We start from the raw sequence: 25,832 nt of genomic DNA on the forward strand, positions 1-25,832 counted from the left end.
TCAAGAAAGCTTTCTTGAAAGTGGCTTTTGCTTTTCAAGCTTTCTTGAAAGCGGGCAAAAGCTGCCCTGCCGCTATGTCAGACATAGAGGCGTCCTGCCTCTATGTCGGACTTAGTGCCTGGGAGCACGCTATGTCAGACATAGCATCGGCCCGCTTTCAAGAAAGCTTTCTTGAAAGCAGGCAAAAGCCGCCCTGCCGCTATATCCAACATAGAGGCGTCACGTCATGTCGGACATAGCGCGGGATGCCTCTATGTCAAACATAGCGGCAGGGCGGCCAAAAGCCACTTTCTTTCTTTTTGCCTCACCAGCCATAAACCTCACCCACACGTCACTGTTTAAAGGTGACAACTTTGATTTGCAACCAGAAGCCTAGTGAGAATCAGTGCAGCAGTGTTACACAGGCATATTGTTGTACACACAAAATAGCATACATTTAAGTCACTGTATTCTGCATCCACTGAAATTTATGAATGTTCTTCATGGGCAACCCTACATATAGCATGTTATAATAGTCCAAGCAGGAAGCAATAACAATGTGAACTGTCATGAAAAGGGGCTTCTGATCTAGGAATGGGAAGAACTAATGCATGTGAAAAAGTTCTCCAGGCCACAGCTGCCACCAGCATGAGCATGAGATTCAAGTCTAGGACAACTCCCAGATTGAGCATGGAGTGTAACCTCATGCAAAGTGAACAATGGAAGTTAAGTAGATGCAGAGGATGTCAAAGCCACAGCCTTGTCATGGTTGAGCTGAAACCGGTTTTTCCACAGGAAGATTTGTACAACCTCTATGCATTGGTGGAGCACCTTTTACTTTTGCCAACTCTACTTCTGTTCTCCTTTACACCCCCTCCTTTCAGAACCAGTTTTTTTTTTCCTATGGGTGAAACTGTCTCAGGCATGTTGTTGTGGGAAATGAGGACAGAATCATCCCCCCCCCCACTCTTGCTTGTTAGTTTCTTAAGGTTAAAACTAAATCTTGCCCCTCCCTATGCATGGCAACTATTACTGGAGAGGCTATTGTGGTGGGCAGCATTGAATCTTCTTTGTCCTAAGATTCTTTTTCTGTTGATAATAGTGGTAGGTGACAAGGACAGCTTTTGTGTCTATGGACATTCTCAATCATCCAAGTCAGGATTGTCCCCAAAGGTCCTTTTCAAAAAGACAACTTAATTTTTTCTTGAAAATGTTTCGCTTCTCATCCAACAAACTTTTTCAGTTCTGCTAATTATCCAGCAATGGATTATACCTTCAGTGAGGAGCATAGACAGTCAAAACTCCAAGTCAACCTGGAGCAAATTTCTGCTGGCTGGCCTGTTATAAACAATTTGCACTAAATAATGAAAGTCAGAAATTGATCTTGGGCTTCTCAAGCTTATCTGGCAAGCTTCCATGAGAGCAAAGTAATCTTCATTAGACTGTAAGCTGTTGAATTCCTCCTGGCTTAGGCAAGCCTCATCTCAAATGTGGTGTTAATTACATCTTGGCATTGTAGAGGTTTGTTATTATATATAACTTACTATTGATGTTGTAACAATTTCAGCAAGCTGTTCTTCTGTTCTGCATATGTGAGTGTCTTGAGGGTGAAGCTTTCATAATTGACATCAGGCCTTTCAGACGAATCAAGTCAGGAAAGATGCTACAAGGATTACTAAAATTCCACCTTATTGCTCTAGATTATAATAACAGAATCTTGAAAACCTGCCTCAGTTTCACAGATTCTTATACAGAATCAAGCTGGATTATCTGGAGTGTCTTTCTCACGCTCCCTCCTTTTCTGGGACTGAGAGATCATTATTGTCTCTTTTGTCTATTAATGGCTCTTGCATCATTTGCCAACTTTACTGATTGTTCTCTATAAGTTCAGCCACTTAACAGAAAGCAAAACTTCAAATTTGTAGAAAATAAATTATTTTCCCATGTCAATGCCAATTAAATCACTTCTTCCAAATTACTTTTTGCCTGAAGTTAGTTTGAATCTAATTAACTTAGTTACATTTCTCTTTCTTTTGCCACTTGCATTTCCCTCTAGTTTCCCTTTTTCCTCCCACTACAATATTTTATCTCATGCATCCCTCTTCATACCATACTATACCATACCATGTCATCCTGGACTTTTTTTTATTCTCCAGGTCACATTCATTCATCTTCCCCTGACATTTCTTTTAGTCTATATTAGAGGTGTATGGAGAGCAGAAGAGCTAGAATGGGTTTCTATTTGGGGGGGGGCATTGTTGACAAGAGGAACTGATATAATTATTATTTAATACTATATGATATGGGCTATGTATAGTATACATGTGAGTGTGTGTTATGAAAATGAAAATAAAAAATTTTGATTTAAAAAAAAGAACTACCCTCAGAGTTTTTTTTAAAAAATATTCTTTCCAATCACATCTGACCAGCATTCAGTCAACATCAATAGTTCAACAAGGACATGTTAGGACCAGTTTATTTAGTTTAGGTTTAGGTTTTATTTGGTTTGTATGCCGCCCTATTCCCAGAAGACTCAGGGCAGCTAACAATCAGAAGGGGAGGGGGTACAAAATTAAAATAAAAGACAAACAATTTAAAATACAGCAACAGTCGTAACCTCGGATGCGGCTGGAAAATTCAACAGCCGCAGGCCTGCCGGAACAACCAGGTCTTAGTTGCTTTGCGGAAGGCCGGAAGGGTGGTAAGAGTCCGGATCTCAATGGGGAGATCGTTCCAGAGGGCTGGAGCAGCCACAGAGAAGGCCCTCCCCTGGGGAGTTGCCAGCCGACATTGGCCGGCAGTGGTGGGTTCCTATCGGTTCGGCCCAGTTCGACCGAACCAGTAGTGGTTTGCCAGCCTGGGTTGCAGAACCAGCAGTGACCCAGGCTACTCCAAACTGGTTTCCTGCCTCTGAACTGGTTTCAATTTTATTGAACTGCACATCCAGCACACATCAAGTGCACATCCAGCGTGCACACAATACACACACACTAGTGAACTAGCAGTAATGCCGGCTAGAACCCACCCCTGGCTCGGACTAATGAAGTTAAATGGTAGGTACCATAAGACTTGAAGTCTTACTTTTTGAGAAGACTTTCTGAACTTTTAAAGATAATTTTGGCTCAATATGGAAAATAGCCTTGACTTTTCAAATAGCATGTTTAATTCCCAACACATTTTAGAAAAATATCCTTCATCAAATAATACTGAAAATATACAAAAATGTTTAAAAAACACATTAAATACACTGTTAACAGTTTATTAATTATACTGCAGTTTATAACTAAAACAATTCCACACATTAACACATACCACCATATACAGAATTGTTGATCCAAAGCAGAAATATATGTAATTTGTAATAGTACACAGTATATAATTAATTCAGAATCATCCAGAAATGAACAAATAGTTTTAAATCTATTAATCAAATTGTGACATCCTATTCTTATTGTGCTAAATGAAAGTATGAATGCAGAAAATTGAATATATGCAATATCATCTGGGTAGATAAAGTATCCATGCATAATATATTGCCAACCTTAGCAATAAATGACTTTTTAAATATAGAAATCTTGATTTACGTATTTTTAATCTCAACTTTCCTGTGAAAATTTATACTCTTTTATGTTTATTTCTATGGGAAAGAGAAATTCTGGAAATAACAGGCCCAAGCTCATAAACATCCCAATCACTCCCACATTTATCTTGTTCAATCTTATCAAATTAATATCAGTATTATACATTATAATACTATACTAACATTATATACATACTAATTATACAAATTAGTATTATACATTTAAAAACATTTTAAACTACCAATCAAAACAACCTCAGGTTTATCAGAAATCAGATAAGCCAAAAAATATTTATATTCTTTTAAATTCTTGATACTTTTGTTTAAAGAAATAGGCTTAGAAAGTTTCTGAAAAGATTATGGAAATATGTTGATCATTAGATCTGATGTATTTTTTATTTAAGCAGAAAAACTCATATAACCAGTTGCAGGGATGAAACAATTTGGGTGAGCCTTCTGTACAGGTACAAACAGGTTCTCCCTCCTCCCCCAGTAACCATATAATTTTCTGAGAAGTTGCTGTCTTTATTAAATATCTTCTATTGCTGCATTAATTAGCTTTTCTAAATAAGACTCAATAATTGATAAAGGCTGCAATGGAATGGTTTCCTGATATTGCTTAAATGTGCAGTTAGGCTGGAGAAAAATGGACTCTGAATACAATCCCATATTCAAGATACACAAATAATGAATGCTAAGCAGGAGTTGTGCAGATCAGCTTTATGCTATTAGCAGGGATGTGTGGACACTAGATTTTTGCTTTCCATAGGTTATTAAGCATTATACAAAAAGAAATTTTAATGCGTATTTCTTGATTTTAAAAAAGCTCATGCTAACATTAGTAAGCGTAAATTGAAAATTGATTCCAAATATGGTAAGAGCAGTATTATCAGGAAAATAAGGTATGCGTGAAAATAAATGGAATATTTAACAAATGCCTGAGCACTGAGCACAAAGATAAGAATGTACAATGTCCTGTTGGATAATACAATACAATACAATAGCAGAGTTGGAAGGGACCTTGGCGGTCTTCTAGTCCAACCCCCTGCCTAGGCAGGAAACCCTATACCTTTTCAGACAAATGGCTATCCAACATCATCTTAAAGACTTCCAGTGTTGGGGCATTCACAACTTCTGGAGGCAAGCTGTTCCACTGATTAATTGTTCTAACTGTCAGGAAATTTTTCCTCAGTTCTAAGTTGCGTTTCTGCTTGATTAGTTTTCACTCATTGCTTCTTGTTCTACACTCAGGTGCCCTGAAGAATAGTTTGACTCCCTCTTCTTTGTGGCAACCCCTGAGATATTGGAACACTGCTATCACGTCTCCCCTAGTCCTTCTTTTCATTAAACTAGACATACCCAGTTCCTGCAACTGTTCTTCATGTTTTAGTCTCCAGTCCCCTAATAATCTTTGTTGCTCTTCTCTGCACTCTCTTTAGAGTCTCCACATCTTTTCTACATCGTGGAGACCAAAACTGAATGCAGTATTCCAAGTGTGGCCTTACCAAGGCATTATAAAGTGGTATTAACACTTCACGTGATATACTTCATAGATGTTTAATGTTTATGGAATAAATGTATAAGGAATGCTTGTAATAACATTAGAGGTGTTTGGAAAGACTGAATATTGCAAGTAGTAGATCTGAAAATTAAAATAACTTAAGTTATGTTTGTCAGGAAAAGTGAATTCTTGCAGGTTACATACAAATGACATAAATTTAAAGCAAGTTGGTGAATTTATGAGCCTTAGTAGAATATGCATGTACTTCTTGATTTACAACCACAATGGAGCCTATGGTTGTGAGTCACAGGGGTCATAAGTCAGTGCACCATGTGACCAGTCTTGATTTTATGACTATTTTTGTAATGGTCATAAAGCTAGTCAGATTGTTAAGCACATCATATGGTCATTAAACAAACCACATAATTGTTAAGTGAATCTAGCATATACCAAAGGATTGTGGACGCTAGAATCATATGACCCATGAGGGTTTGGCAATAATAAATTTGAAGGGAAAGTGCAAATAGCTTTTTTGAATATATCTATCTGGTCTTGTTGCATTCGGGTCTTTTCCCATGTGAGATTGAGATGTCTTGGCAAAGTTTTGGCAAGGTCTCACTCGCCATCCTTAGGCTGGTGTTTTCAGCTTAAAGTGTGATCGGAACTATCCTCTTTTTATAAATCTTGGTGTGTGTGTGTGTGTGGAGTGCTGGCAGTTTCAGTAGGTGGATTGATTGGATATGTGGCTGTATCATGATTGGTAGATTGATGCTGGCTGTGTGTCCATTGTTTTGTGTTGTAATGACCCCACCCACCACCCAGGCCTTACAACACAAAACAACAATGGACACACAGCCAGCACCAATCTACCAATCATGATACAGCCACATATCCAATCAATCCACTTACTGAAACAGCCAGCACTCCACACACCCCCACCAAGATTTATAGAAAGATGATAGCTCCGATCACATGTTAAGCCAAAAAAACCAGCCTGATGCTGGCAGTGAGACCTCCCCAAACGTTGCCAGGACAATCTCAAATCTTACAGGGGGAAAAACCAGTTGTAGGTATACCTAGTAAGGCGGTCAGGAATGAATGGAGAATGAACGATAGTGAGTTGAAGCAAGATGCCAATAAGATGACACTTTGACTATATAGGGACCGAAAGAGGACAAGATTTAAAAATAAGTTAAAGGGAGAGAAAACCGCCCCTTCGCTAGTTCCAACTTTTAATTCCGCGAAATGAATTCTCTTTCGCAACCGCCAGCTCATCCCAATTACACTCTAATAGCAACGAGGCTCCACAAGAATGACACCATTCTCCGCCAATAAGAGCCAGAGAAAGCAAGCTGTGCCGGAAGAGCCGTTCGCCACATGGGCGCGCGAAGCGCCTGCTGGACTATTCTGCCCGTCTGTTCGGGAATTTATCTCAACCACGCGCTTCTTCTTTTGGGGGGGAGGGGGGGAGAAAGTACCGCGAGATCAGGAGCCATGTGTTCCACGACGGATATCCAATTGCCATCCTACATTGTATTAATTAGCCAATAGCTGCTCTTTGGGGCGGGACTGTTTTGTGGGCGGGTCCGACCCAAGCTTGGAGGGTTTAGTATTGCCGGGCCATTATCATTCCAGTAGCTGTTTGCGCATCGTTGGGGAAGCCATGGAGGTTTCTTCTTTTTTATTATTCCCTGATGGTTTTTACTATTGGGTCGGAGTGTTGGTAGTCGGCTACTTGTTTTATAGTTTGCTTTCTAACTTGATGGGTGCCATCCGCGTGTGGCTGCTGGACAACACGGCGGTACTGGACCCGTACCTGAACACCTGGGCAGGTGAGTCCATTCATTCTTTCCTCGAGGCTTCCTGCCGGTTTCTGGCAAGAGCTGCTGTTGCGTATGCAACGCTGCCCCGCGGATCAAATGGCGCCTTTTCATTTCTCTGGTCTTTTTTTTTAAAAAAAATCCTTTTTATTAATTGTGGTTTTTTGTCCTCGAGCCCAGTTTCTCTCTGAAATTACACCCTAAAAGGTTTCTTAGCTCGGGGCATTTGTCTTTGTCTGCTGCACCTGTGTGATACTTGGCATAAATCGGGAATGGTGCGCATTCAAGGTCACTTGGTTGTGCTTTAGGTCGTCCACATGCTCCTTTCGATTGCTTACTTTTATAAACGAGGAGAAAAAAGGCTGTATTCCCCCCCCGCCTTTTTTTTGTGTAGTGTCTGCCTCTATATAGGTTATAGATGTAGTGATAAAAACATAATCTTATCATTCTTTACTATGGTATTGATGGAAAGATAAAGAAATCCTGTAATCTACTGAACAGCGCATCAAAGGGCTTATGAGGCTGACCACTTTTCCGTCTATTTCTTTGCTAAAAGGTCTAGTTAATTAAGCTTACATTTGGAGTATTTCAGTGGTAGTGTGGAATTCTCAGAGCAAAATCCTTCCTGTTTCTACAACTTTTAAATCTGAGGAGGTTAAAGCTGTCCTATACTTTAATGTAACTGGCATGCATTCAAAATGATATAAATGTTTAATTAAAAAAGATAATAAAAACAAAAAGAAATGCTGAATGTTACATTATCATGGTTCCAAGTACAAGCTGCATTGTGTAACATTTGCACTTTCCCACCGTTGACTTTTTCTTTAAAGGAAATTATCTTTCAATTATTCATAGTGTTATCAGTTAAGGTGTAACTCATATTTACACAAAAGTTAAAATTCTTACATGGCATCTGTTTCATCTTTAAAGTAATTTTGCTTTAATATGAGTATGTGTCCTGTCATTTGCACAAGTCAAATTTGATAAACTGTGTTGCACAAGTTTAATTTTTTTAATATAGTGATAAGAATTGTATATATTACAGGGAAACACTACTTGACTGTATTTTTAAGAGTCTGAAAGAATACTATTATGTTAATGAGAGTAAAAGAAAAACATTTATTTGCTACTCTATTCTCTATCTACATCATTTAACATACTTTTCCCCCACTGGTTTTCTTTCTTCAGTGGTTTTTAATTCTATAATTCTGTGTTTATTCTTCTTGAATATATCAGAAGTCTTGATCAGTTAAAACAAAGTGGTAATCCGATCCAGAATTTGCTTCCAAGGATTAGTCTAAATGATTTTCATAACACTCCCTTGCAGTAGTTGATATTGATATTGAGAAGAGTACTGCTTTTCAGACATAGAGATTATACCAAAGTAATTATAAGTCTCTCTCCTACACTCCCCTTTAAGCCTTCTAATATTTATATTAATTGCTCTTTTCTGTATTTTTCTAGATTTGGTAGATCTTTTTGTGGAGATAAGTTACAAGAATTTTAGGCAGTATTTCAATTACGATTGTATATTAAACTTATATTTCAATTATATATCTTGCTTTACTTTCAATTGATTGTCTAAAAGGATGTTTGTCTCTTTAACTTCTTTCTGTGTTTTGATATATTTATATGAATTTATCAAAAATTCAAATTCAAAACCCATAGTTTATATCTAGTTTTTGTGAAGTAGATTTTCTTGATATATGTGAATTTTAAATTTAAATCTTTTATCTTTTATATTCTTAATAATTTCAGAATAATTTAAGAGTGTCATTTATTCCTTATCTTTCCTCTAGCCAGATCATTATAACTATTAGTTTCCTTTCCCTTTCAAATTCTATAGTATTTATTTTTCTCTTTGTCCATCATTAGACTTCTCTAAATCTGAACATTTTCTTTCAGTGTTCATTTCCTCTTTCCTTTTTCACTTTGTCTTCCCCTGTCATAGCAATACACACTCTGAGGAACTACTTGCACCATTTCATATCAACTGTAGTAGATCTGTGGAACATTATAAAGATGTTACAGAAAACCAAACAAACCAACTCATTTTTCTCAATAGTCACTCATTATTTCCATTAATGTACAGTATTCTTTTTTTTTTTCAGTGAAGCTCGTGCATGTCTGGGCCTGTTTGCTAAGTTCTGCTTAGAAGTTACATAGTACAGAACCAAAGTGAATGAATGAACTTTATCACTTTGGTTATATGCTCAAGAGACACTTTACATATTTGGCTTCCAGTTAAGGGATATCGAAGTTGGCAGACAATGTAGTTTTTCAGTCAATGAATATGACTTGTGTTTAGTGCCTTGGGTTGTATATGTAATCTCATGGCTGCCTCTGGTAGCTGAGCACTACAGAGTGAAATCAATCACAGATCTGAATTTGTGCTGGCTGGTAAATTAAAATATATTCAGGCTGCTTTTTTTAGGCATCTGTCAGCAGTTTGCTGTGATTTCCGACAGCACTCTTGGTACAAGTGCCACAATGATGAAATTTTCTCCTTAGACAGCGCAAAGCTCCAAGTATTTCTGTCCCTGTGTCTGGATGGAAAACAACAGGTTGTAGCTTAAATCCTTATAGGGTTTGGGTTCCTCAGATCAGGTTTTCAGGGAGTTGGAACATTTCTATCTTTGATTTTGAATAAGGTGATACTACCTTATTCAGATTATGCCAACGGATTCCTCTGAACGCACAGCTCCTACTTAAAGAGCAGAGGGTAGTTATAGGGAGTAGTGGGGGGGGGATGAATTTGAACAACTCAGATATAACAATATCTGAATTGCAATTCCTATAATGGATCTCCTCGAGATCACTTCATACCTCAGTTATTTCCCAATTAGACTATTGCAACATGCTGTTCTTGAAAATCTTACACAATCTGGCTGCACAAGTTGGCACAACTCATCACATCCATGTAACACCAACTACGTCATGAGTTGCACTCGCTTCCAGTAGGGTTCTGGCTGCAATTCAAAGTACTGATTACACAGGTCTGCAAAAAAAAATTTTTCGAGAGTTGTTTTGGTTATTCCACGTAATCTTTATGTTTTTGGTGCGCTGAATCCAAAAATGACCTCCATTTTGTCACAGGACATCACGTTTCCTGACAATTTAGGTAACTATGTTAAATAACGCAATACCTCAAAATAAATGAAAATAGACTTATAAAATTAAAGTTTTATTACAATAGCAATATAGCAATAACAGTAGACTTATATACCGCTTCATAGGGCTTTCAGCCCTCTCTAAGCGGTTTACAGAGAGTCAGCATATTGCCCCCAACAATCTGGGTCCTCATTTTACCCACCTCGGAAGGATGGAAGGCTGAGTCAACCTTGAGCCGGTGAGATTTGAACCGCTGAACTGCTGATCTAGCAGTAGCCTGCAGTGCTGCATTTAACCACTGCGCCACCTTGGCTCATAAAGTAGAAGAATGTGGGTTGGACAGCATTACCACCAGATGGATTCGTAAGTGGCTGACCAACCACACGTGTAGTCCCCAATGGAACTGCATCTACATGGAGGAAAGTATGCAGTGGAGTACACCAAGGCTCTGTTTTAGGCCCAGTACTCTTCAACATCTTCATCAATGATTTGGATGAGGGAATAAATGGGGAACTCATCAAATTTGCAGATGATACCAAGCTGGCAGGAATAGCCAACGCTCCAGAAGACAGGCTTAAGAAAAAGAAGGATTTTGACAAACTTGAACATTGGGCATATCTAATAAAATGAAATTCAATGGTGAAAAGAGTAAGGTTTTACATTTAGGCAAGAAAAACAAAATGCACAGGTACAGTATAGGTGGTACCTTGCTCAATAGTAGTAACTGAGAGGGATCTTGGAGTCCTAGTGGACAACCATTTAAATATGAGCCAGCAGTGTGCAGCAGCTGCCAAAAAAGGCAACACGGTTCTAGGCTACATAAACAGGGATACAATCAAGATCACGTGAAGTGTTAATACCACTTTATAATGCCTTGGTAAGGCCACACTTGGAATACTACATTCAGTTTTGGTCGCCACGATGTAGAAAAGATGTGGAGACTCTAGAAAGAGTTCAGAGAAGAGCAACAAAGATGATTAGGGGACTGGAGACTAAAACATATGAAGAACGGTTGCAGGAACTGGATATGTCTAGTTTAATGAAAAGAAGGACTAGGGGAGACGTGATAGCAGTGTTCCAATATCTCAGGGGTTGCCACAAAGAAGAGGGAGTCAAACTATTCTCCAGGGCACCAGAGGGTACAACAAGAAACAATGGGTGGAAACTAATCAAGAAGAGAAGCCACTTAGAACTGAGGAGAAATTTCTTGACAGTTAGACAGTGAGACAGTGGAACAGCTTGCCTCCAGAAGTTGTGAATGCCCCAACACTGGAAGTCTTTAAGAAGATGTTGGATAGCGATGTGTCTGGAACAGTATAGGGTTTCCTGCCTAGGCAGGGGGTTGGACTAGAAGACCTCCAAGGTCCCTTTCAATTCTGCTATTGTATTGTATTGTATTATTGTATAGAAGACTTATTGAAATTGCCTCCCATGGACGCGCCTGTGGCGGCGCTCACTTCCAATTTAGTGCTCCTCCCTGAACTATTAGAAGGGCTCAAGGCGGAGGACAAAAGGGCCGAGAATGTCTGCCACAAGACTCATCAGGCGGTGGCTTGGGCTATTAAAACTTCCGCTTCTGTGTTCTTTCTGTCCAGGACAGCACTACTCTGTCTGAGACAGCTCCTTGCCAAGCTGGGGATACCAAATTGAGGCAGGATGTTAACAAAATTATCACAGCGACAGAATACACTGCTGACGCCACTCTGAAGGCTGCTAAGGTTGCCTCTAGATCCCTGGCCTCTAATTTCCCCAGCAGGCGCCTCTTATGGCTCAGGCATTGGAACACGGATATGCACTCCCAAGTGGAAGCTCACCTCGGCTCCCTTTAAGGGCGGCAAGCTTTTTGGGGAGACCCTAGATCCTGCCCTTGTTGAAAATAAGGACAAAAAGAAGGTCATGCCTTTGGTCAACAAAAAATCTGACTGCAAGGGTTCCCAGACTTATAGGAGGCAGCCCTTTCGGAACTTGGAGCAGCCATCTACCTCCAGTTCCTTCCAACGTCCCTATTCTCAAGGCACGGATAGGTCCAAGGACCGTCAGCCTTTTCGTGACAAACTGTCAACAGTCCTTCTCTAAATGTCCCTATCACAGAGGGTCCAATTCCAGACCCTTCAGACATTATAAGTGACCATCAGCGGATGGCTCCCATAGGAGGGCGTCTCCAGCTGTTCCACGCCCAATGGGAGCGGATTACATTGGACCAGTGGGTCCTTCAGACGATACGCATAGGTCTAACGTTAGAGTTCATTCCCCCCCCCCCCCCCGACAGTTCGTTCGGTGTCCAAGCCCCTCCTGTCTGGTCAAGAGGACTCATGGAACAGGAGATCCTTCACCTCAGAGACATAAATGCCATAGAACCGGTTCCACCAGGTCAGGAAAGGACAGGGTTTTATTCAATACTCTTCCTTGTCCCAAAGAACTCCGGGGGGTGGAGGGGGATCCTAGATCTAAAAAAGCTAAACCATCATATAGCATACCGAAGGTTCAAGATGCAGTCCCTTCAGTCAATTCTGGGTTGCATCAGGCTGGGAGATCTCTTAACATCCATAGATCTCAAGGAGACCTACCTCCACATGCCCATTCATAAAGCTCACCGCAGGTTCCTGAGATTCTTTTATGCAGGCTTGTCATCGGCACCTCGGATCTTTACAAAGATCCTAGCTGCGGTGGTGGCCGTCCTGAAATCACGCCCGGTGTGCCTGCATTGCTACCTGGACAACGTCCTCATTCAGTCATCATCACGGCAACAAGCGGTGCAAGACCTGCACAAACACTGCGAACCCTCCAACATCATGGGTTCTCTATCAACAATGAAAAGAGTCATCTGCATCCAACCACCAGACTGCAGCACCTGGGCGCCATCATCGACACCACCAGTTGCCAGGTCTCCCTGTCTCCAGAGCAGTTGGCAAGCATCAGAAGCCAGGTTTTGCAAGTACTGCAGTCATCGCAGGCATTGATTGTGCACAACTCCTTTGCAAGTACTGCAGTCATCGCAGGCATTGATTGTGCACAACTCCTCGGCAAGATGATTTTGTGCCTGTCAATAGTACCTTCATTCTCGACACCTAGAATGGCTTCTCCTGCCCTACCAGAGAGCCAACATGAGCAACTCTCAACAGCTGGTTCGGGTCTCACCAAAGGTACATCAGTCTCTCCAGTGGTGGCTTTCCCCCGCGCTGACAAAGGGCGCCCTCTTAAAAGAGGCAGACTGTCTCACCCTCATGACGGACCCCAATCTATTCGGCTGGGGTGCTCATCTCCACAACCAGATTGTGCAAGGCAGCGCCCGAACTGTCCCACAGCATCAATTGGTTAGAATTGAGAGTGGTTCAGCTCGCACTCGCTCACTTCCAAGATGACATCAAGGGGTGCCACAGAGGCACACATAAACCACCAGGGGGGCACTCGCTCCAGGTCCCTGATGGAGGAGACAGAGCGCCTGGGTGAAAAGATACCTGTGCTTGATCCAAGCAGAGCACCTCTCTGGGATCCACAACATGCAGGCGGACTGTCTGATTAGGGCCACGGTCGATCACTCGGAGTGGCACCTGCACTCAGATCTGTTCCACCAATTGTCTCAGAGGTTCAGCTGTCCTCTAGTCAACCTATTCGCCACCCCATAGAATACGCACCTCCCCAGGTTCTTCTCCAGGTTTCATACCTTGCAAGCCGAGGGGGTCAATGCTCTCCACTGTCCATGGTCATTGGGACTGACATACGCGTTCCCCTCATTGCCTCTTCTTCCCAGGGTGATTCGGAAAATCCTGTTGGAGGAGGTGAAAATTCTACTCGTGGCTCCCTACTGGCCCAGAAGGACCTGGTTCGCCGACCTAGTGAGTCTCTGTCAACCCTCCTTGGCAGATTCCCCAGCACAAGGTCTCTCAACATCCAGAGCCCCAGTGGTTACAACTAGCCGTCTGGCACTTGAGAGGAACCTCCTAAGTACGGGTAGTCTTTCCACCAAGGTCATTCACACCATTCAGGCATCCAGACTGCCTTCTACAACCAGAATATATGATGCCACGTGGAAGTCCTTCGACAGCTGGTGCAGAGAGCACGATGCTGTGGCGACTACGGCTATGATTTCTTAGACCTTACACTTTTTGCAAGATGGACTCGACCAAGGCCTGGCCCCTAACACACTCAGACGACAGGTGGTGGCCTTGTCCATGATCTTGACAGTAGACGAGCATTCTTCCCTTGGTCGTCATCCCATCATCCGTAGTTTTCTATGGGGTGCAACCAACCTGAGGCCTCCGGTCGTTCACAGGTACCCCTCGTGGGATCTCAATGTGTTGTTACATTGGCCTGTCCTTTGAACCACTCCGATCGGCCAGCCTCAAACATCTGACATTTAAGACAGCCTTTTTGATTGGCATCACGGCGAATTTCTGAATTGGCAGCACTGACAATTCACGAGGACATGCTTGATAGAACCTGACAGATTATTCCTCCGTTCGGATCCGGCATTTATACCCAAGTTCAACTCTTGGTTTCGCCGGGCCCAGAAGGTCATAATTCCGGATTTTTGTCCATACCCCAAACAGCCCAAAGAGAAAAAGTGGCACATGCTTGATATTCGTAGAGCGTTACGTAAATACATCAAACGTATGGCTGCCTTCCGTCGCTCTGAATCACTTTTGTCTCGTTTCAACCTGCTTCCCAAGTTTCTTCTCAGGCCATCGTATGTTGGATATGGGCCTGTATTACCCCGGCCCACGTTCTTCAATCTATTCCGGTGCCACGCCATATCACTGCACATTCTACCAGAAGCGCTGCCACCACGGTGGCCTGGGCTACCCAGGCACCGATAGAGGAGATTTGCAAGGCTGCCACATGAACTTCTTTGTCTCCCTTTGTTCGAAACTACAGACTGGACAAATTTGCTTCTGCGGAGGGGGCATTTGGGAGGCGAATTCTCCAGGGCATTCATACCAGCGGAGAGACCCTGGATGCTTCTGCTTCCCGCCCTAGTGACATTTAGCTTGGATATGTCCCATGCTTGGACTCTCTAGAGCAGCACCCAGGAAAATGACCATTGGCTTACCTGAAGGGTCTTTTTCTAGGGTGCTGCAAAGGAGAGTCCATCCCCACCCTGGGGTCTGCTCCGTCATTTATCATATGATTTCTTCTGGACTTGTGGATGTTTTTTTTACGACCTTCATTGCTTTGGTTCCTGAACTTCTCAGCGCAACTTCATTGAAGAAAATCTGAGGATTAGTCAGCACCAGAGGCATGGCTTAAAGTTTCAATTCAGTCCTGGGCAGATTGGCTGTATTTAACCCATGCTTGGACTCTCCTTCGCAGGACCCAGAAAAGGACCCTTGGTCGTTTTGTCTTGCTTGGTTCAGCAACCTAGTGCCCATGGGCATTGCTTATGATATTCACATATGGCTTCTGGGACATTTGCATTTTTTTAACATGAAATTTCAAGGCTTAAGTGCTGAAATAGAATATTTGGCCACATTTAAAAGTAAGTTTTTTTTCAGTGAACCTATACAAAAACATAATACCATTCTGCATCTGAAAAAGGTGTTAACTCTGTTACAGAAAAATGCTTTTAAAGTATATTGCTACCTCTGCTGGCTAATTTGTGAATGGCTTTAAATTTTTATTTAACCAGAAGTAGTGTTCTTTAGAAACTGTAGCCTTCTGTGTAGCTTTTCAATCAAACAGTATATCAGAAAATTGGTGTTTTTATAATTTATCTCTAGTTAGAAATTACTCTGAACATTTTTTTTTAAAAAAAGATAAGTGTTAATTTGTAGCTTCCCACTTACTTAGTCCCTATTGCCAATTTGGTTTGGTACTTTTTATTTTTGAAATAGTCAATTTTTTTGACAGACAACTACTCCATATGGAAGAAAATGCAAGGCAGTTATTTGCTTTACAGATATATGTTATGTCTGCTTTGGTGAGGTAGACATAGGAGCAAAATTTTCCTGATAAGAGGCTTGTAAAATGCTCATCTTAAAGAAGAAATGCTTATTTAAAGTGCTTTCTCCTTTGCATTTTGGTTTAATACACTTTGGATATCAGGTTTAAATTGTACTTTAATTATAGAGCTCGCTTTTGGCTGTTTTTCAGCTTAATTAATCAGCAAAATTATTGGTAATGTATGTGCTATTTATTAATTTATTCTAGCAATGGACTATAAGACACACCTTTTTCCCTCAAAAAAGTGGGTGAAAATCTGGGTGTGTCTTATGCATTGAATACAGCATTTTTGGTCTGAAACCCCATCCTGCGCAAAAATGGACGTGCAGTGGGTTAGCTGAGGCTTCCAGGGCAGCTGCAACTTTGTACTGAAGGGTGGCTCAAGGACTTTTTGCCGTCCCAAAGGTGCAATATCCCAAGAAACCCCTGAGGGTTGTGACATGCAGTCATGGAGCTGTGCAGTTCTGGGACTGCTTGTTGCCCTGCCAGATAAGGTGTGGGGCAGCCAAAAGGGCAGAGATGTGAGAGTATAACCAGTTGGGATGAGTTGAAGGGGTGGGTGAACCAAGGCTCAGGGCTAGGATTGATTGAACCAAGAATGTTTGGGTTGGGATGTCTCCTTGACTAATGATTAGTGAAATTTGCTTAATGACAGCAGCGGGGAGTGCCGAGATTGCTGTCACTAAGAATAAGGTAACGTGATGTCCAACTTTATGACCCATCACTTAGAAATTCTGATGAGATTTTATATAGCACTCTATAGCGGTATATAAGTCTAAGTGCTATTGCTATTTTGCTTACTGGTTCTGAGATCACACCTGCTAGCTCCTTCAGAACCCTAGGATGTAAAAATAATTTGGTCCTGGTGATTTGAACTCAGTTGGAATGCATAGGAGTCCTGTTGCCAATTTCGACCTGCATTCTTATTCTTTCTCCCACACTGCTGCTTTTGGTAGGCTGGACTTACTCTTTTTTCCTTTTGAATGAAGACAAAGGCAAAGAAGGTATTAGGTACCATATTTTTCAGAGTATAAGACGTACCTTTTTCTTCCAAAAAAGAGGGTGAGAATCTGGGCACGTCTTATACACTAAATACAGCATTCTTGGCCTCCTGAAACACTAGCCCTTCACAAAAATGGACTTGTAGAAGGTTTAGGAGGCCTGACAAATGGGGCATTTTTTGCTTGTTCCGCCCCCCAGCCCCCAGGAGCAGTCTACAAGCCTCCTAAAGGTTATGCATGCTCTCTTTTTTTGGCAAAAAACGGGCCCGTTTTTGCAAAAAATTGACCTTTTTTGCTCATTTTTGTCCCCCCACCGACCCAAGAGCACTTTTCAGGCCTCTCAAACTCTTTGCATGCCCCGTTTTTCACAAAAAATGAGGTGTACAGAGGGTTTGGGAGGTCTGCAGAGTGCAATTTTTTTTAAAAAAAAAATTACCTCTTCAAAATCTTGGTGCATCTTATACTCTGGTGCGTCTTATACTCCGAAAAATACGGTGGCTCTGCTTTTACCCTGCTGCCTGTCACCTTCTCACCATCTTTGCCCATTGGCAGAAAGATCATTTCCTTGACTTTTTCGTGTTCCCTGCATATTGAAAGGCACTTTGTTTTGTTATATTTTTATTTTATTTTATTTCTTTTGCAAAATGTAAACTAAACACACACCTAATATATTGTATGCTCTTTCAAATTCTGGCAAATAACAGTATACAATCACTTTTTTTCCTCTCACCTTCACTGTTCAAATATGGGACAAGCATACTTACAAGAAATTACATTGGTATTCTGGTAGTGTAGCCAAGCCAGACAGGTCTGCAGCACACTAGTCTATTTTTAGACTGTTGCTTGCCATTTTTATCCAGTGAAAATACTCATCAGCGTCTAGGTGACAGGCCATCAGTTGCTGTAAATGTGTCAGAGACCATTCCCCCCCCCCCTTTTTCGCATCTTTCTAGTTTACTTTGCAATGCTCAGTTCAAAGCAGAGGGGCAGATTACTTTAGATTTCAATTCATGCAGTAAACTCCCCAATTCATAGTTCTCTAACGTCATGCATTTCATTCATCGTTTTCTATTCACAGCCGCTTACGCATCTCTGCTTATTGTCTATTATGGTTGAATTGTTCTATTGCTCAAACACTGAAGGCATGGGAGGGGCAAATTAATCAATTTAGATGCCTCTGCTAGAATTCGGAATTCAATTTTTTTTCCACACATGCATCAACACATCCACAAATAAGCTGAAGTAATCTGTGTTAATGACTGTAAATAATGTGTTTTCTCTTCCCCCCCAAAAAAAGCATATTTGAATGATAGATTCTGATAAAACATCAGTATATTAAACTTATTAGGTTGAAAGTTTGCTCTATATTTGAGACTAGATTTACTATTTCTGCTTGGGAACCATATTTCAAGGTAGCCCTGAGTCATGGTTTCTTATTGATTATAATAGTGATAAATTCACCTGAATACAGTATTTAGTGAAATAATCATCAGTTATTGCTTTGATGTTTCTGTATATAAAACATAGACTATGACAATCAAACAATGGAATTAACGTTGAAAGCATTACATATTAACAGGAATTCTTAGCTATATACATATCAAACTTAATTTGAGAACTAATTAATATTACTGAGCTAAGTCATGGCCACATTTCTGAATTGTATATCTGAATAACTATAGATTGTTTTATGGGTATAGTAGTTATCCAGTCAGATTTTTAATGTGATCCTCTTGAGATTCAAATAGCATGAACATTGACTACCCCAAGGGTATTCAATTTTTTTCAGGCTGCAGAATCTGTTAGTTCAATTCTGATACTCCCAAGCAAGAGGCAAAGCTCTGGTGATAGAAAATTGGCAATAAAATGAAAACTCTTTGTAATGCAAAAGTAGTGTTTCTAATGCACAAAACTAAAACATTAATTTTTCAATTATTTGAGAAGTTAAAGTTTTAATCAAATAAATACTATAGACATCTGTCTTGTTACATAAAAATGTCATTGTTTTCACATGGAGTTCTGTACATTTTGTTTTAGAATATTCAGTACTTTTAATTTACAATTAAAATATTGTTAATTAAAGCATGTTTCAACCCCCCTAAAAATGTAGGGTTGGTTTTTCATGGCTGACTTATAAAGTCCTAAAAATACTTTGTCCTTATTTTTAGGGCTTTATACATCAGCGATGAAAAACCAACCCTACATTTTTAAGGGGTTAATGAATTCTCATTCTAATGATTTAATGATTAATTTAATTTTAATGATTAAAGAGTTTCCAGAAGGTCTTTTTTTGTAAAAGTAGGCTGAAAATACCCTATTTTTGGCATTTTTACAAAAAGTGTCAACTTTACACTCATTTTGTAAACTATTGGAAAGCAATAGGAGAATGAAATTTTATATTTGAAAGCATTGTGTTACTAAGTTGTTACACACACAGTTACACATTTATCATACCTTTCCTTCCAGAGATATAAAAAGCCAAACTTCAACCTTTTTTCAAGCCGCAATATTTTCGGCCAACATTGCTCCAAATTATCTAGATGGACATCGCTCATGAGAATGTTTTTGTTATTTTGTTTAATAGAACACGCAGTTGTACAAAATGGCCAAGTTTTGTTTTTCTCAACAAAATATTGCCAGATATATTATGTCTCAAAGTTGCTGGAACCTTAGAGTCATACTGTAGAAGGCTGCGATATGAGGTCAAAGAAATCATTATATCTCCGCAAGAGATATTTACGAAAGTTCATTGGGGATATGTGTGCATGTTCACACAAAATTTCATTGAAATCCATGATGATCGAGCAGGGCACTTTTCTGAAATCAGACCACTTCACATGGAATGACCCTTAAATCTTTTTTGCATTCCATGTAAAACTAAAGTTGATAAAAACTTGTTTTCATATTTCAGTTCCTTACTTGGGCTTGAACCTAATTTATCAAAATATGTGTCATAAGAAGCAACAGCAAAACTAACAGCCCTGGAATTTATTTCAGTTTTTTATTACTGCTTTTTCAGTTCCATCTGCAATTTTTCCAGTTTGTAGCGAGTGATCCATATCTGGAAAAATGCATTTTATATCTAATAAATATCTAATAAAAAACAAAGTAAAAATAATACTTAAATAATATATACTGAGGATATATATCTAGGATAAGTGTTGTATTCCCCCCTCCCATTGCCTGTCTGAAGCCACTTAAACACTCATTTTTCTCCTTCCTTTTAAATACAATCTTCATTTATATCCAGAAGAAGTCACATTCCAAAGGGATTTGAGACACACACGACTGAACCTGAGCAGCGCAATCCTAAATGTACTAATTTCCACACAATTTAGTGAAGCTCACAGGGATGCCATTTTGATTATACATAGACTACTTTATGGCATGTGCATGCATGGATACACATCAATATTACCTGCAATATGGAAAGTAAACAGGAAGGGAAGGATTCACCATGATCCTGCACAGTTAGAAATGGATGTCAAAGTTTGGGAGCAGGCAAGGACTTGATGTTATGGATGAACCTCTGATGAAGGAGGACAACCAGGCACCTCCTCTGTGGAGCAGCCCTTACGAACAAAGGTGATTTAACAGCAAGTGAGAGGATCAGCAATTCTGAGCTCTCTGCGTAGCTGAAGGTGTCTGGAATAGATAGGCTGGAGCAGTGGTGGGCAGTCTGGAGGTCTTAGACTTCAGTCTTTTACACTGGTCATAGTGGTTTGGTGAAAATTAGAGTTCGGTAGAAGTTTTATTTGTGATTTGGGGCAGAGGTTTTTAAATTTTTCAGGCAGTGGAACCTGTTAGTCTTTTTTTTTTTAAACGTAGAATCCCTTATTAAGAGGGAAAACTCTTGTGATAGAAAATTGGCTACTTTTGAATAAACTTTTTTTCCCCTTAGTTTTTCACAGAATCCCATCAAATTATCATAGAATCTTAGGGGACTGCAGAACATAGTTTGAAAATTTAGTGATTTCATGGTTTACAGTAACTGGTAACTTGAGAAGGAAACAAAGACTTCGAAACAGAAATGGGGAACTTCTGCCAACTAGATGTGAATCTAAAATTCCCAGTATTTAATTAATATGGTTATAATTCAATAAATGCCCAGGTGCTTGTTTCCCTTTTCATCTCTACGCTGATCGCATTCATGCCATTTTTCCTATTGCAGCGTGTTACACTGGTTGTCTCCATTTCACCAAGTTCTGTAAAGCCTAATATATACAAGTATGTGGTTTAAAAAGTAATCCACTTTCCACCTTGATTTTTTGACTTGTAGCATTAGCACTGAAATACCAATAGAAAATGTTACACATCAAATGACTCTGCCATATATTTTCACATGAATACTCTGGACATATATTTGAACTTAAACCATATTTTTCTTTAACAGTGGCAGAAGAGCACCTTGACAAAGTGCTTGTTCTGCTCCTTCCTTACAAATGAAATTGGTTTAGCTAAACAAAAAATTAAAATGGTAAAATGGTTTACTTGACAATTAGCCAATAACAAGATAATAAGAGATTAGCTCAATTATAGCAAATAAGTGCAAATGATGCAGATTATACACTCAAAACAGTGAGAAAGCTTTGGCAGCAATACTATCTGAGTCATTGTTATACAAGCCAACTAGTGATCTTACATACTCTGAACTCTCTGGTGATGGACCAAACAATTTTGCAATGCCAGTAGTTAGAGTTAAAATGATTAAGAAGCTGTCTCTTAGGAGCTGGAAAAGCAGAATAAAAGAGATATATTTTGTCTCCAGAAATTCATCTCCAGAATAAGGAAGTGAAGTAGTTTGTCCCTTATATGCTACACTATACCTATATTAAGGATAAGGTCACAGGTTCATTAAAAAAAACTTTGAAGATCAAGGATATTATCAGCATATATATTTATAATGGCATAACTTCGCTTCCTAGATATTTATTGTCTCTTTTATAGAGATCATTTAGACCAAAAAAAAAGAATAGCTCCTTAACTATATGTTGCTCCATCAGAATCTCACAGAGAGCCCACAGCTCTCATACTGTCAATCACTCAGGTTCGCAGAGAAGACATACGTGTTTTTTGCTTTCTTGGAAATATTATAATACCAGTATGTAGGCCATAGGATGATCCAACAGAATTTTAATTGCAGGTAGTCCTGTGATGGTAATTATGACCACAATTGACCTCAAAATTTTCATTGCTAAACAGGACATTTGTTAAATGAATTTTGCCCCATTTTACAATCTTTCTTGCCACTTGTAAAGTGAGTCACTCCAGTTGTTGAGTTAGTAATATGGTTAAGTGAATATGACATTGGCTTTGTTTATTAGAATATCGCAAAAGATGATCACGTGACTCCAGAACACTGCAACCATCATAAATAAATGTCAGTTGTCAAGTGTTTGATTTTGGATCATGTGACCATGGGGATGCTGCAATAGTCATAAGTATGAAAAATGGTCATGTTACCTTTTTCAGTGCTGTTGTAACTTTGAACACTCATTACATGAATGGTCATAAGTCAAGGACTACTTGAATATTAGTAGAGCAAGGAAGTGTGATGTATTTAGTATTTTTTTCAAGTATCTTGCAGGCATATTTCTATATCAAATGAATGCAGCCATTGCCGATTACCTCCCTCCGACCGATTAGATCGCACAGACTGGGCCTCCTCCGAATTCCATCCGCCAGTCAATGTCGACTGGCGACTACACGGAGGAGAGCCTTTTCTGTTGCAGCTCCGACCCTGTGGAACGATCTCCCCGTCGAGATACGCACCCTCACCACCGTCCAGGCCTTCCGCGCAGCCCTCAAGACCTGGCTCTCCCAACAGGCCTGGGGATAAGTTCTTAATTTGCCCCACCCGAGTGTTGAATGTAGAATGCATGTTGTGTTTTTACTACTTATCTTGTTTTTATATCATTTATTGTGTATTGTACCCCCTCCCTAATGGTTGTAAGCCGCCCTGAGTCCCCTCAGGGAAAAGGGCAGCCTATAAATTTTAATAAAATACCTGAAAAAAAAATTATAATTATGAAATCAATACAAAAATACAGTCTAAACTAAAAGAAATATCTATTAAAACATTATGCATATATGGAAAAATAAAAAAATAGCGTCCAGGCATCAATATGATAATCTTCTCACAGTACTAAAGAGTGATTTGTAACTTGGATATTGTCATCAAGAAGGCCCTAACTTTAGTAGTGGGCGCAAGTTAAGGCAGCCTTTCATGTGGATGTTCGTCCTCCTCCGATAAAATAAAAGCTAAGCAACTTATTTGATTAGATCTGAAAACTTATTGAAAAATACTGGAAAGCAGAAGTAAAAAGCTCATGGCATGTATAGTTATGAATATGGAACAGGTCTATTTAAAATTGCTTTTAAAGTTTTCAATTAAATTAACCAACTAATCTGCAATCTTTCCCAATCCTCTAGAACAGGGGCTTTGGTGGCTCCTCAAAGGCAAAAATATGTCACGATATGTCACTTGACATGATCAAGTTTGACATCCGTGCTCCAGAATGTCTGGACATCTGTTGTTTTTAGTTTTGATTCTAAGGTGTTTGGGAATCTTAAGCTTATTTCAGCCTCTATGGTTCATCCAAAACCTGCATCAATATAGCTTCAAGTAAGAGTGGGAAGTCAGGGGACAGCTATAACAAATATTCCCTTCTACAGGCATTATTTTATTTGCACTTCTCTTGGTCCAGCTTCCTAAACTTTACATGCTTGTGTTCTTTTAATATGAAATCCACGATGTCGTGATTCTCCTTTGCACAAATTTTATGATGTCGTGATATCTTTGCATAATTTATGTGTGGGAAGCATAATGAACAAAAGAAAGATAAGGTGCAAAGTCTGAAGGTGTTCTGTTACACTGTGAATGAAAGACATTTTAAAAATTCACATTTGTGTCATTATTGTAACAGGTTTTGGGGGGGGGCTTCTCTTGATGTAGTATATTGGTACTGATATTAGCTTGCAGGGTCTGCACACTTATCTTCTTTGTTCTTACTAAAATATGAGTTAGCATATATTAGACACCATTAACTTTCACTTCTAGGGATTTCAGTAGCTTCTAAATTTGGCACTGCTAGGCTGATGCTCTGTTGCTTGAATCAATCGGGCTGCTATTTTTAGCAAGAAAGGAGAATTGAAATAGCAATTTGCTTTCCATGTAATAGATCCCAAGAGGAATATTGATGCAAGCTCTCTGTCATTGCATATATTTCCCCTCCCCAAAAGCACCCAGACAAAAGAGAGCTGTCAAAGCTTACTGCAGCATTAATATTTAATCAATCAAGTGTTTGTGCATTAAGTGTTCAAGGGGCTGGAAGGCATGAGCTGAACCAGTTTCAAGTAACTAAGCAGTTTGTATAATGCAGGTAGTGGATAGAGGGCAAACTGTGTTCCTATAACGTGCTTTTTGATTTTGATATATTATTAATAAAAATAAATTCAGTAGGCTAAAACCACATATATTTTAACCAGCTGAAGTTAATTTTTCAAAATTCATTTATGACTGCAGAGAATCTTGCAGTCATACAGGTCAAGTGCCAGCATTAAGTATATTAAAGGCATTTCCGCTGCTTTCAAGTGAAGGACTTAGTTTAACTTTAATGGTGATTTGTGGAGGAAATATTGGGATATTTGTTGTTGATGTTGTTGTTGATGTTGTTGTTACTCTGGTTTGTTGCCCAATTCAACCAGATGTTTAAACGATTTGGCATTTTTTATCCACATATTGAATCCTTCCTAAGGCAGATGTTTAATGGTATTGAAGGTATCGCAGGATGTAAGCTGTTCTGAATAGCGCTGCCTTTACTAATTGTGATTTTGTCAATGCTGATGGTGTTCAAGTAATGCTCCAGATGTTTTGAGATTGCACCCAAGATGCCTATTACTGTTAGTACGATCTTTGTTTCTTCTGCTACAGTTGTTCTCTTTGTAGGTCTTTGTATTTTGTGATTTTCTCCAGTTCTTTCTCTTCTACTTTGCGGTCTCTAGCTACTGCCACATCTGCTATCCATTCTTTTGTGTCTTTCTTATTAACAATTGTTAGGTCTATGAGGCAGGTGTTTGAATTCTAAAGTCCCAGACATATCTGGTCTTCAGTTGCCATTACTCTGTTTCTTCATTCAACAGTGATAGTACTGTTCCGAGGTTTTAAAACATATATATATATTGGAGCCAAACTATCACCAAAGCTGGTTCTGTTTTGGTTTGTCGCATGGTCCAAGGCCCAGTTAAAATAGTATACCAGTGCTCTACATTTTAAACCGTCTAAAAAGAAACAGGTCAGGCAAATCAGATTACTTTTTCTATTGTGAAATAATAGTGACTGGTAATTTGTGTTAGGGGTATACAGGAACTTGTTATTTCATGTTAACTGGTAATGGAATCATTTGCATCTGAATATTGTTAATTCATTCACAATAGTCTCGAATTCTAATTCTTAGGGAGATGATAAAATAATGCAGATATTACATGTAAAATATCTGTAGTTTATTTGCAACCATAATTGGAACCTGCCAATGTTAAGCAATGTGGTCATTAAGTTAGTGACCATCTGGTTTTACTATCATTTTGCTGTGATTGTTAAGTGAACTTCTGCAATCATTGAACAAATCATGCAGGCACTGAGCAACTTCGGCTTCCCCCATTGACTTTGCTTATGAAAAGCCACTTGGAAAGGTTGCAGATGACAGTCACTTGACACAAAGATGCTGCAATTATAAATAAATGCCAGTTTCAAAGTGCCCAATTTTTGCGCACAGAGATGCTGCAATGGTCATAAGTGCAAAGACTGATCATAAGTCACTCTTTTCAGTGCTTTCATAACTTTAGCACAGATGTTAAACAAATGGTTATAAGTTGAGCACTATCTGTATAATCCTTCAATT

The 25,832-nt window shown here is 39.5% G+C and overlaps 1 protein-coding gene across 1 annotated transcript in view; it reads left to right on the top strand.

The window, feature by feature from the left end:
• The first annotated feature begins 6,645 nt into the window (after window positions 1-6,645).
• Window positions 6,646-25,832, top strand: part of HSD17B12 (hydroxysteroid 17-beta dehydrogenase 12) — a 70,324-nt gene continuing 51,137 nt past the window's right edge. Inside the window, exon 1 of the mRNA XM_014068228.2 lies at window positions 6,646-6,892. Within this exon, the coding sequence (XP_013923703.2) occupies window positions 6,724-6,892 (169 nt within the window). The 5' untranslated portion in view covers window positions 6,646-6,723. The remainder of the gene's footprint in view (window positions 6,893-25,832) is intronic.

This window comes from Thamnophis sirtalis, unplaced genomic scaffold, assembly GCF_051295495.1.
Source record: "Thamnophis sirtalis isolate CommonGarterSnake01/CBP01778 unplaced genomic scaffold, rThaSir2_p1.2 scaffold_1, whole genome shotgun sequence".
NCBI classification, from domain to species: domain Eukaryota; kingdom Metazoa; phylum Chordata; class Lepidosauria; order Squamata; family Natricidae; genus Thamnophis; species Thamnophis sirtalis.